The sequence below is a fragment of the Gossypium raimondii genome, chromosome 12, assembly GCF_025698545.1.
Source record: "Gossypium raimondii isolate GPD5lz chromosome 12, ASM2569854v1, whole genome shotgun sequence".
Lineage (NCBI taxonomy): Eukaryota > Viridiplantae > Streptophyta > Magnoliopsida > Malvales > Malvaceae > Gossypium > Gossypium raimondii.
The window spans coordinates 8411348-8425382 of NC_068576.1; the positions used below are offsets into that span (position 1 = coordinate 8411348).

The 14035-nt window shown below is 38.6% G+C and overlaps 2 protein-coding genes across 2 annotated transcripts; both read right to left on the reverse strand.

The window, feature by feature from the left end:
• Positions 1–1806: 1806 nt before the first annotated feature.
• LOC128035439 (uncharacterized) lies at positions 1807–3222 on the reverse strand. Its single transcript, XM_052625179.1, has one exon. The coding sequence runs from the start codon at positions 3220–3222 to the stop codon at positions 1807–1809; it is 1416 nt and encodes a 471-aa protein (XP_052481139.1).
• A 2587-nt stretch (positions 3223–5809) lies between these two features.
• On the reverse strand, positions 5810–7071 carry LOC105761948 (uncharacterized). Its single transcript, XM_052625180.1, has 3 exons — positions 6959–7071; positions 6353–6856; positions 5810–6296 (listed from the first exon to the last, which is right to left on the reverse strand). The coding sequence occupies exons 1-3, from the start codon at positions 7069–7071 to the stop codon at positions 5810–5812; spliced, it is 1104 nt and encodes a 367-aa protein (XP_052481140.1).
• Between the last annotated feature and the right edge of the window lie 6964 nt (positions 7072–14035).

Here is a 14035-nt window from a genome sequence, read left to right on the forward strand (position 1 = left end):
AAATAATGAAAAGCTCGCCGTATTGTCTACCAATGTGTCGATGTGAGGTAATGGGAAATTATCCTTTGGACTAGCCTTGTTCAAATCCCGATAATCCACACACATTCGTACTTTTCCATCTTTCTTTGAAACTGGTACGATGTTAGCCACCCACTCAGAATACTTGACTTCTTGCAGAAATCCGGTATCAAACTGCTTTTGGACCTCCTCCTTTACCTTCAACACGATATCAGGCCTCATCCTTCTGAGTTTCTACTGCACTGGCTTGCAATCTTCTCTTATAAGGAGACGATGGACTACAATGTCGGTACTCAACCCTGGCATATCCTGGTATGACCATGCAAACACGCCCTTGAACTCTCGGAGTAATTCGATGAGGTCTTGTCTTGTCTTTGCAGAGATATCCGATCCGATCTTCACCTCTTTACCTTCCTCCAAGCTCACAATTTCTATTGATTCCCTGTGATGTAGGATTTGCTTCTCAGTCCTTTCTACCATTTTCAACAAGTCAAGAGACAAACCACAGTCTTCGTCATCCTCAAAATCATGCGATCCCTCTAAACACATGTTTCGTTCAAAAGAAGACTCTAAATTTGTAAGAGTGACATTTGTATCATTGATATCGTAGGACCTGTTATGAAAAACAATATGGATTCAGGAATTTGTTTGGTGCAATATGGTCATGAATGAAATGCAAGTGTAGTTCGAGAGAAATTCAAAATAACTGCTCTTATGGAAAGAAAGATTTATTCCAAAAATGACTGTAAAAATGAACTTTATTAAAATAACGATTTGGACATGAGCCTATTTCACAAAGGAATCCTTATCACTTCTAGGCTAAAAGCAATAAGGGTGTTCTGGACATTACTCTGAGGAAATCCTAAAAACTACAGGTATTTCTTCTGCAGTCCAGTTATTTAGCGCACTTCCCGACTCGTAGGGGCGAATATCCGGCAAAGTTCTTCCTCCCGTCACTTCTTCATACACGGCATGAATACTTTCTAACTCCGTGTTAATATTTCCAACTCCTAGCATTCCCTGATAGATGAATCTTCCCGATACAAAAGTCTTGGATAGGTGAGGAAAGGTCATGGGTTCCCATTTGACGTCATCACCTGTCAAACGAGCCCTTCTTCTCTCTCGCTTCTTTTCTTGCTCTATCCTCTTCTGCCTGGCATCTGGCTTGTATCCTAAGCCAAAACGGTCCTATTTGTCTTTCAACACTAGAGTCTCAACTCGGCCCTGAAGATATTTCCCCAATCCCTTTCTCGGTAAAGCTCCCTTTCCAACTGTCAATTGCAAACCCACCTTTGTGGTCTTTGATATTCTCGGCATCGGGATCTTGTTTCCCTCACGGATGAATGTTGCATTTACGAACTCCAAGGAACAGAAAGAGCACTCGATTGCATCATCACTTGTTTCCAAATAAGGCGCATCGTTGGTCACAGATGCAATGATATCTTCTTCAGCATTTATCATCACTACCCGGCCTTGTGCCACCAACTTCAGTTTTTGATGTAACGATGACGGTACCGCACCTGCTGAATGAATCCATAGCCTTCCTAAAAGGCAACTGTAAGAAGGCTTGATGTCCATAACCAAGAAGTCTACCTCATAGATAGTTAGGCCAATTAACAAGGGTATGTCAATTCTTCCCATGACCTTCCTATCGGTGCCATCAAATGCTCTCACCACATTCTGGCACGACTTCATATGTGAACTATCCATAGGTAGCCTATTGAGCGTGGATAGAGGCAATACATTCAGTGCCGACCCGTTGTCTACCAGAACTCCCTGTAATATGCACTATTTACACCTTGCAGTGATGTGTAAAGCTCTAGTAGATCCCATACCCCCAGGTGGTATTTCATCATCGCTAAAGGAGATGAAATTATCAGCGCTTATATTACCGACCAGTTGATCCAACTTGTTAACAGAGATATCGTCGGCCACATAAGTTTCATTTAGCACATTCAGTAGTGCATTTCGATGTCCCTCCGAGTTCAGGAGTAAAGCTAGCACAGATATGCGAGCTGGTTGTTTGTGCAGCTGTTCCACAACACTGTACTCGCTATGCTTTATGAACTTCAAGAACTCTCTAGCTTCCTCCTCTTTGATTGGTTCATTGACCAATAATTCAGGCTCGACCGCCTTCTTCTTCCTTCCAACTGAAGTTTCTTCTCTTATTGGCTCTACTCGATCTTTCATCTGTTCACAGTGCCTTTCTTCATCCTGATCCTCTTTACTGATTATATCCTCCTTCCCCGGGATTGTCACATTACAATCGTAATTCCAAGGAACCCTCCTGTTATCCTTATATGCAAACACAGTCGGTTTTTGAATGATTACTTTTGGTGTTATTCGTGCCCCAACCTCACTATTTTGAGGTCGCGAGATAATAACCACAGGATGGTTAGCCTTCGGAACTCCCAATGCCAACTCTGACGCGCATACATGGTTCTCCTCTTGAACCCCTTCACAGAATTTCATCTTCCTATTATCCATCATGCCTTGTAACATAGCTCTGAACTCCGTACACTCTTGAGTTTCATGCCCCACTTCATGGTGGAACTCACAGTAGTTCCCCCTCTTTTCACAGCTTCCTTCTGAGACGACTAGTCCCCTTTTCACCATCTCCTTCCAGACCCATCTCAAAGGAGTTTTCACATCCGCAATGTCTGTCTTGATTCTTCTGTCCTCGCCCATCATATTTACCCCATTGTCAGTGTGGTTCGGTAACAGATTTTCTACCATGGTCGAGTCATCAAATTTAACGACACTCATACCAATGAGCCTTTCTACCAACCTCTTAAAGGCCGTACAGTTTTCTATGGAATGCCCTGTTGTCCCCGCATGATAGTTGCATTGTGCATTCACATCGTACCATTTGGGATACAGGGGCTGCAAGGGCTTTAGATAGAAAAGGGAAACTACGTGTGCGTCAAATAAGTTTCGGTATAGTTCCTTGTACGACATAGGAATTGGCGTGAATTGGAGCCTCTTAGTATTTCGCCTTGTACCGACCTCTTGTCTCGACAAGCTTTGCTGATTGGCAGCCACTTTTCCTGGCTGACTCACTGTTACTGACTTCGAGTAACCCTTGTTGTACATACTCGCGTTGTTCACCTCGTTTTCCTTCCTCTTCGGAGCTGATCTTCTCTTACTCTCTCCCGCATCGATCTTCCCACTCCTGATGGCGTTCTCAATCATCTCGCCATTCATGACTATGTCAGGAAAGCTTTTTGTGGCACTTCCTAACTTATGTGTAATGAACGGTGTCTTCAGGGTGTTAATGAACAAAATGGTCATTTCCTTTTCCAGGAGCGGTGGCTGAACTTAGACCGCGACCTCCCTCCATCTCTGTGCGTACTGCCTGAAGCTTTCACTCGGCTTCTTCTCCATGTTTTGAAGGGTGATTCTATCAGGAGCCATGTCTGTCACATGGCTATATTGTTTCATGAATGCTTGTGCCAAGTCCCTCCATGAACCAATCGTGGTACAGCTCAGTTGATTGTACCACTTAGATGCTGCCCCTGCTAGGCTATCTTGGAAACAGTGTATTAATAGCTGATCATTGTTAACGTATCCAGCCATTCGCCTGCAGAACATTGTGATATGAGCCTCTGGGCAAGTCGTCCCATTGTACTTCTCGAATTCTGACATCTTGAACTTGTGAGGGAGTACCAAATCTGGAACTAAACTCAGCTCTTTTGCGTCAACGCCTCGATAACCCTCAGTGACCTCCATCGCCTTGAACTTCTCCTCGAGCCACCTACACCTTTCCTCTAACTGTTTCGGTAACTCCTCCTTCATTCTTTCCTTCTCAACCACTTCATCAAAGTCAGGAATGGCAGAGTTAACAGGATTATTTTCAGGATTATAACCCGGCCCAGTTTGGAAGTTTGAAATACCAGCCCGAAACTGCTGAGGCATGATGGTGACAGTTGACTTACGCGGGTATTCTGCTTGAGTTCGCACATGTGGAGGGGTGAAACCTGGAGGATAGAGAGGTTTATCATCATTTCCCTCGTCGACATTTGCCATGGGGCCCTTTCCTTTATCACTTCCCTTGGTTATCAGTTGGGTTAACTTTGCCACTATATCTTCTTGGGATTCTCGCATCTTCTCAGACATCTCTTGTTTCATCTTGTCTAACCGCTCCTGCATCTGTAGCTGAAGCCGATCCTGCATCTCCTTTTGATACTGTTCGAGCTTTTCTAATCTCTGATCCATATCTTTCGTCTTTGCCCGAGTGCCGTATTGGTGTTGGGTTGGTTGGTTGGTTTCTAGGTTAACTGAGCAATGATTTTGACTTATTAGGATTTAATAAAGATCTTTAATGCATATAATGCGATGCTAATGCATATGATACGATGCATGAGGTGGATGCAAAAAAGGCGTTAATTATAATTCAATTCCACTCAAAAAACTTTACTAGAGAAAAAATTTCTTTACATAAAATGGCTATAAATAAGGTCTTGCCCTAATACTTAGAATTTTAATCTCCCTAAGTAATGATGCCAACTTCTACCCCTGATCTAATTCCGATTCGTACTTCACACTTAGTATATCAGCCTGTATTGCCAAAGTCTGCAGGTGCTCAGCTACCCCTTGAATCTGAACCACAGCTTCTCCCATAATATGATCCCTTCTTGCAACTTGATCCTGGAGATATTGAAGCTGTTCACTTTGATGATCTTCGTTTGCTTCCAGATGCTCAATCCTGGCTTCATAGTTCTGCGATGCTATCTCTAATTCCTCTATAGTTTTCTTCATTTGCTCGATCCTGCTTAAACTTGCTTGCAGCTCCACCACTGAATTACGATTTCGGTATTGATAGACAATCTTTTCAAGTTCGGCCACTCTAGCCTTTAGTTTATCTCTTTCATTCTGGCTTTCTGACAAACTCCTCTCAAATGACTTATTTTGCTTTTGATCCTCCTGAAATCTCTTTTCCCACCTATCAGCCTTGACCTTTTCTTCTTGAACTTCTTGACGCCACTGCTCTGAGGTTTTTCCCAATCCGGCAGTTCTCACTGACAGATGTAGTCTTTTATAATCCTTCTTCAAGCTATTCAAATCTTCCTCGACTTTGTGCTTCCCTTTTCTCAGGCCTTCGGTTTCCAGTTTCTGAACATCTATGTCCAACCTTAAATTCATCTTCTCCTCTTCCATTTGCTCTATCTTCTTCTCAAGCTCAGAATTTCTTCTTTCAAAATCTTGCTTTATAATTTCTAGCTCAGAAGGGACCATATGTACATGCTTTTCTACAAATTGACTGTCTCCTTAACCTGGTACAGGTATGTTATCATTGATCCTTCTATTTAGCCACTCGATATATTCAGGCGTCGTTGATGGACCTACTGCCAACCTTTTCAATCGGTGAGTCTGCCTCCAAGCATTAGTAATTTCTCGTATCTTCTTCTTGTAACCATCACACTTATACAAGAATTCACACTGAGCTAATCCATGGGTTGTTGGTACGAACTGCCTTGACCTATACTGTCTCAGTACCAATAACGGCGCATAGCCAATAGCCCCCCAAATCCCAAGTAAAGGGACCCAGTCAAAATCTCCACACCTATATAAGATCTCATCTGACAGCATCCAAGGAGCTCTCCATTCAATATTCCCCTCTTGAAGATTCTGAAGAGTTGCCATCCATTTTTCCTCTGAGATATTATCCTTCCTCTTCCATTTGCTCTATCTTCTTCTCAAGCTCAGAATTTCTTCTTTCAAAATCTTGCTTTATAATTTCTAGCTCAGAAGGGACCATATGTACATGCTTTTCTACAAATTGACTGTCTCCTTAACCTGGTACAGGTATGTTATCATTGATCCTTCTATTTAGCCACTCGATATATTCAGGCGTCGTTGATGGACCTACTGCCAACCTTTTCAATCGGTGAGTCTGCCTCCAAGCATTAGTAATTTCTCGTATCTTCTTCTTGTAACCATCACACTTATACAAGAATTCACACTGAGCTAATCCATGGGTTGTTGGTACGAACTGCCTTGACCTATACTGTCTCAGTACCAATAACGGCGCATAGCCAATAGCCCCCCAAATCCCAAGTAAAGGGACCCAGTCAAAATCTCCACACCTATATAAGATCTCATCTGACAGCATCCAAGGAGCTCTCCATTCAATATTCCCCTCTTGAAGATTCTGAAGAGTTGCCATCCATTTTTCCTCTGAGATATTATCCTTCCTCGGTAATGCCACTATTTCTTTCAAGGGCGAATAATTTTCAGAAAAAACCCGATAAGAAACCTTATCCACCTTCCAAAAGTGACTGTGAAACCATGCTAAAAGGAGCTGCGTGCATCCAATGAATCTACCCTCACCTACTCTTGACATTCATTCGAGATCTGAAGGTTTCGCGAATTATCGGAACCGTGTAACCCCTTGTCAAGACGGTCAAAAAGGTCAGTGACTGCTTCATCAATATGTCCCAAAGCTTTAGGAAAGACAACTAAATCGTAAATACCCAAGGTGAAGACATCAACCCTCTTCCTCGTATCCGGGTGTGCTAGAATTAAATCTTTCAGGTTCCTCCAAGGAATACACTTACTATCTCCCTTTTGTTTGATTCGTGCTGCGACCCATTGCTCACTCATCCCCGTAATATTCATCAATTTCTTCAAAAAGGTTGGAACATTAGCAGCTCTTGAATAGGCTTTGTCCACTTGAATTTTTGAACAACGAAGCAATGCCGTGTATTCCTCCACTGTAGGCACTAAATCAACACTTCCAAAGGTGAAACAGCTATAAGCAGGGTTCCAAAATTGGGCTAAGGCACGGAACAGGTGCTTATCCACCTTTACGTCGAGCAAGTAAGGTAGGTCTCCATAGCTAGAGTAGAAGAGCTGTTTAATCTCATCATTCCACCGGTCCCAAATTTTCTTTAGTTCATGTAGGCTATTCTGAGTCACACTAACACGAGTGAAGTCTCACAAATCTGACACATATCCCTCGGCCAAACTATCATCTTTCTCTTGTTGTGTTGTCTCAGACCAAGTTTGGACAGTCGCATTATCTTCCACCTTATTAAGAAACCCTTTTTCCATAATAAGCTTTCTATTTAGCAACCGAATATGAACTAACGCCCTTTTAGGATGAAATGCTATGCAATCATGATGTCATGCAATCAAAACAAAAGAAACCCAAGTCAGTATCACATATAGAGATATAATCCAATACAAACATGAAAAAGCAAGAAACACTTAATCTGGAATCCACTAGGGTTTTGGGATAGTTCTACCTAGGTCAAGTTCCTAAAGCTCACTATATGAGGTTTAGTTTCTAGAGTAAAGGTACCCGAACCAGCAGATTCCTCGATCCTCACCCATTATAGGCTCATATGGATCAAGTTCAGTTCAGGGGGATACATTTCCCTATGGCTGCACGGAGATGAAAATCTCACGAAGACATAGGTACAGATGTATCCCGGAAGCGGTCTACTACCCTGCACGGAGGTGAAAACCTCACGAATGACTAGTTTCTCGCTCCCACTTAAAGGGTACAATGCCAAAATGAAAATGCAAAGTCACCAACATAGCAAGATGGAAAAAAACTTTTGATTTTCGACACAAAGACAAATACAATCAGTTTATGGCTCGACTCTCAAAGTCCCCAGCGGAGTCGGCAAGCTGTCGAAACCATTTTTTGAAAGCAAAAATTTTAGTTGTCGACTTTAAAAATAAAAATCGGAGTCGCTGCCGATCCTTTATTAAGGTGTGATCGGCTCACCTTAAAAATTATTTTGGTCTGCGAATTTTGAGAAAACAGGTTCGGGAGTCAGTTACGCACGAGGAAGGGTTAGCACCCTCGTAACGCCCAAAAATCGGTATCAAATTGACTATTTGATGTCTTAGGGTCGAAAGTTAAAAAGATTTTAAAATAAGCTTGAATGATGAAAATTGCAAAAGGATAACCAATTGTTCAAGTCATGTAAAGAAATCGAGTCTCAATACGTTAGGGTACAATTCCTCATAATCCCCAAACTTTGAATATCACTTTTATTTTATGCGAAAATCTTCATTTCGAGAAAGTAACAGGCCACACCCAATACGTTAGGGCACAACAGGTTAAGTTCCCAAAAATGACTTTTGTGCTCATGCATTTTGAATAAAGAATATTCTCGGTCGTTTAAGATTGACAAAGAAAATCAGAACCCAATACGTTAGGGCTCAATTTCCCTCGAAAATCCCAAACTTCCAAAAATGCTTTTATTCAAAAAAAAAACTTTTAAATCAAGAAAATAACTTTGATGAATGGTTAAAACCAAAATATATTTTCAAAAGGGTATGTTAAAAAGTTAATGTACAATATGATCTGAGATCCTTTAATTTACAGACATATCTGAATAAAATTTGCAAATATATATATATACAAATACAATATAACAGTAAAGTTACAAACATATGTACACATACATCAAACACACTTACCAACATACATGTAAAAAAATGTTTATTAAAGATTATTAAAAAGCAGTTACATACATATATTAAAAAACGTGCACATGTTATAAAACATATATATGTATATATAAAGTATAAACGTAAAAAAAGGAAAGTAGAATAATATAAAAAGTATGTAAGTATAAAGTATATACGTATTTGAAAACTTAGAAAATATATATTAAAATATGCATACATGTTATATCGTATATAAAAATAATAGGTGAATACTATATGAAAATGCATATATATATTATATAAGTAAAATGCATGTGAATGAATACAAATATAGTGATAGTAACAATGATAATATATAATATACTAAAAATGTTTTTAATTAAAAATAATAATAATGAAATAAAAGTTTTTTTTTAAAATGGATCAAATTGAATTAAAGATGAGAAAATGGGGCAAATTTTGAATAAAATTTAAAAGATGGGACCCACTTGAATGCGTGCGTGCAACGGAGGACCAAAAGGGAAATTATCCCGTCCTTCTAAAACGCAGCGCGGCGGGGGACTCAATCAAAACAAAGATAAAGGATGCGGCCCAAATTTAAAAAAAAAACAAAAGGTCCGATCGGCATGCACTGCAAAAGGGCAGGGACTTCATGCGCAATTATACCATCCAAGGCAATAACGCGCGGATCCTCCCCTTCGAGTCGGGTCACCGCGTGGGTCACACTGGGCTAAAACAGCGTCGTTTTCAAATCAATATTTAAAAGAACTTTTTCTTTTTAATCATTACTGAATAGAAGAAAAAAACTTAGGAAAAAAAAAACCTTCTGGCGCTCTGCTAGGGTTTAATACCCAAGCCTCCTCGCGCCGCCGTCTTATCACCCTCCACCGCGACTCCGCGTAATCGGAGGCTGGAGGGGTGCCAAATCTGGGTTCTTAAACCCTTCTTAACAGCTTTCGAGGGCCAAGGTAAGTCTCCCTCCCTTTATTCTTTTTATTTTTCGCAATATAGAACCAAAACAGAAAAAAGAACAGGAAAATAAAAAACAATCTAATGATCACCTTTTTTTTAAAAGAATAAATAATCGATTCGCTCTCGTATTGATCCCCCCTTTTTACAGATTTTCAAAGGCTTTTATAGCCCGAAAAATCGAAAAGAAAAAATAAAAACAATAAAATCAATATCTGTTATTGATATTCTTTGCTGTTTTTTCTCCTTCGGATTCTTTGAGCCCACGTTTTTGCAGGTGTCGTGGAGCGCGTGGAGGAGACGGCCCGAGACATGCGGCGCCTGGGGAGTCTGATGGAGGCGGGGCTTACTGCGGCTAGGGTTTGGGTTGAATTATTTAGGGTTTCTGCTGAAAATGTTGTGGGCTGCTTGTTGGTTTTGGGCCTGTAATTGTTGGACTGTTTTTTAATTTTGTTTGGACCTGGGTCGATTGGGCCCTATTACAATTATGTTGCAACTATTTTGTTGTTATTGTTTAGATATTGTATAAAACTTATTTTACTATTAATTTTGTTATTATTTTAAAGGCTTTTGTTAATTTTGTTATTATTTTAGAGGCATTTGCTTGTTAAGTTGCATTTATCTTAGTGTTATTTAAGTTTACATATTTTTAAAAATTTATTTTCAATTTGTTGGGAAATATTTAAAAATTATATAAAAAGTTAATACGGACGGGCCGAATCGGGCTTGGGCAAAATTTTAAGCCCATTTTTCGGGTCGGGCCTAATAAATGGGCTTACATTTTTAGTTGAGCCCGGACCGAACCCGGCCCATGAATAAGTCTACTTGACACTACAGCTTTAAAACTATTAACCTTACCATTTTAATCAAATATTTATTTTATTATTATATAAACTTTTAACTAAATATAATTTTGTACATAGTTTTTTCACTTACATTATGATTGTGTCATAATTTAATTGTTACTAATGAATTTGGTTGGTTAATAATTTTTGCTTGAACTTGACAGTGATTCGTATTAATTTGGATAAAAATAATCAAGTTTCAATATATGAATAATTTATAAGTTTAATGATTAACTTGAATAAAAAATGGGTTTATGCCTAAAGTGGGAATAGTTACCAAGTTAAAGAACAAATTTACACAAAACAAAAGAAATTCAAACCTTAATGCGAGACCAATTACCACATTCAAGCTACAAATAATGTATTAGGCCAATTTGATTATTTGAAGTTATTTTTAGCTTTTATGTTAAAATTTTTAATATATACGATGAATAATGTTATTTTATTGGAACTTGTAAGATGATGGTGATAATAAATGAAGTTGAATTTAATCTATGACCTGTGTGTATCCTTATTTTGATGTTCCACTTGAATAAAAATGGCAAAAACAAAAATCTTGAAACATTTTACTAGATGTTCACAATTATACGGGCAACTCGGGATTGGGAGATGCAGAACTTTCTTTTTTTTTTTTTTTTTTTTGTTTTTTTACAAAGCATGAAAAGAAAACAAGCCAGTGAAGGTGAACTACAAGACATCTAATATCAACAGCCTTTCTAGCTCAATTATACGCTTTTTTATTTGCATAAGCATCCTTGTTCAAAGCTTCAATCATCTTTCGAGTCCACCCCTGTTTTTCTCTCTTTCTTTTCTTTCGTCTGTCTGTGGTGGTTTAAGTTTTCCTTTTGAGTCTTGTTTTCTAGTTTTTGTCAGTTTCCATTAGTTTCTGTCAGTTCTTAGTCATTTAGGGTCGGTTTTTTCTTCAAATTTTTGGTAGCTCTTCCGTTGTGTTTTCAGATTTCCTTGAAGTTTATGGCGGCGAATATAGTAGATGAGTGTCATCGGCTTAGTCTCACTGATACTGAATCATCTGCAATCGTGCTTGAAGGAGATGTGGGAGCATCTCTAGATTCATCTTGCTGGCTGGTCTGCAAGCTACACAAGGTGAGAGGCCCTAACCTCGAGAAAGTTATCTCGGTTTTGAAATTATTTTGGTAGTTGCCTTCCCCAATCCAATTTTCAGCTCTAGACGATTTGCTTGTTCCTTTTAAGTTTGGCTCTCTTCGAGATAAAAGACTAAGCTACCAAATGCAACAGCCCAAACTCGGCCTAAATGTTATGACCAAATCTGGAGGTGTTATCACTTTCATTTGAAAATCCTGAAACCATTTTGAGACTTGTAAAATAAATAGCATCAGCTTTTAATAAATAAAATTCCAGTTTATTTGGGAAATACTTTCTCTTAACTAATTCATTAAATTTTGCGAATAAATACTTATAAAAAAACACTTACTTTTGCAGCGGAATTTCTTAGTTAAACAAAGTTTTGGACCGCGAACATTTTGTAGATTGTGTTCATATAATTTAAAAACGTTAAAACAGTTTAAAACAAAAAATGAAATTCAGAATTAAAAACAATCCCAAAAGTCCAAAAACAGTCAAACGAACAAAATGATTTTAATCTGAACAAAGTTAACAGAAAAGTAATATAAATATAAATAACCAAGCTCCCGTTTCACCGATCCGTTCTATGTCTGTGGATTACCTGAGAACAAACAAACAGAAAGTGAGTTTATGAGCTCAGTGTGTAACTTATTTCAAATAATAAATCAGACACACATGATACATCAGATAATGTAGCAAATATACAATCAGATACCAATCAGATATATTTCATACACAGATATAGAAACAGATGCATATTAGATACAGATTCAAATCCTACCCACATCCGCTACACACCATCTCCGACCATCTCTACACACTAATTAGGGTATTAAATACCCATCTAGCCCCACACACCGCTAAGTGATCGTGTGTCACTTTCAGAAAATTTACAGTCTAGTGCCAGAACAATACGCAGTAACCCGTCAGAAACAGATATATGTGGCTAAGCCACCAAATAAGGAAGATAAATTAAACTACCAACACTTCTTCCATAACCATAATCCCACCCCAATGCACATGCAAAATTAAAAAAAAAAATATCAAATGCGTGTATGTCAAACATGTTATACACATCAGATTCAAATCATATTTGCATAAAACACATCATGCTATTACATATAACATACATTTCATGTTTTCATAAGTCACATTTAACAGAAACAGAGCATCAAAAATCATGGTTTATAGACATATTTATACCATATGTACCCTACGGAAAGGCTAAATTCGATTCGCATGACAAATATGACACTAGGGCAAAATTTTAGAAATTGGACCCACACGTCCGTGTGGCCCACATTGCCCAATTGACCCAGACCTTGTGGTTCATGGTCTGGCACACGGCTTGTCACACGACCGTGTGGCATTGATAGTCCAATTTTTGGCTTTCTTCCATTCGCTATTTTTCGGGTTTTTTGTTACACACTTGATAAAATTCCAATGTAGTTTCAAGAACGAGTAATCCAATACCTAAATTAACAGTATACACGAGTTAATTAACACATTTTTTTACCAAATTTGAACACAAATTCAACAAACAATATTGACAAAAACGTTGATCGAAGTTCCTACATGAAAAACAAAAGTCCCCAACGCAACATTTAACCACTTACCCCAACGAAAACAGCCACCCACCACAAGTCTTAACTTGCCAGAGGATTAATTGTCTCGTGAATTTCACCTAGAAGACCTCAAATGATTAACACGAAATAATGCATCACACAAACCTCAACTTTAACAAAAGATAACGAACACAAATTCATTAGCAAATGTAAATTTATTTTGCTCACACAAGAATTCGAATCCAAGACCAAAGGGTAAGCTGAAGCTTTACCACTGAACTAGTAGGCTCATCTTTGGAACAAATTGAGCGAAACTTAAATCTAAGTCAAATGTACATAAATAAAGATAAGAACAAAAATTGGAAAAAAATCAAAGAGAAGGAATCAAACCCAGAACCTTACATACCCAAGCAACACTCTTAACCACTGAATCAAATTAACTCACTTGACAATTTCTAACAATTCAAAACATAAAATTTTGGGGCGTTAGAACAAAGATGCTCGAGGGTGCCCCATGGACTTTTGACAATCATTTGCTTCTTGTTGAATATGATGTTGTATTGTGGCTGGTGGATTATGATTCCTGACTTTGTTTTTTTGGGGTTTGGGTTGGTCTTGCTTTGATATTCTTATCACTTGGTGTGGCGATGCGATTGAGAAATCATATTGGTCGATTTATTTGACATGATGAAGAGTTGTGTTCTATAGGTTGGGGTAAATTTCTTCTTCTTTTTTGTGACATAAATTGGATGTTTACCAACCACTTCTTTGTTATGTCTCGTTGCATTCGGGGGAGCAATTTGTCCAAGGTCAAATAAAGAACAAGTGTTTTCCTCTATTTTGTTATTTTTGTGGATTGCTTGGGCACACTAATAGGGGTAGCCCTTCTCAGCCATCTATTTCTTTCCCTGTAGGGGTGTTACAGTAATAGAATTGGTTAAAGGCTTCCCTAATCAAGCATTATGTCTAGAATACTACAGATTCCTATCGAGGTCAAGATTTTATTTCTTCACAGGTAGCTAATAAATCGTTGCTTGGTCTAGGCTATTTGTTGGTATTGTCTCACCAACTATTGTGTTTACTTCACTTACTTCTTCCATCCCTGTCCCAGTTGTTGCAGCTTTGATT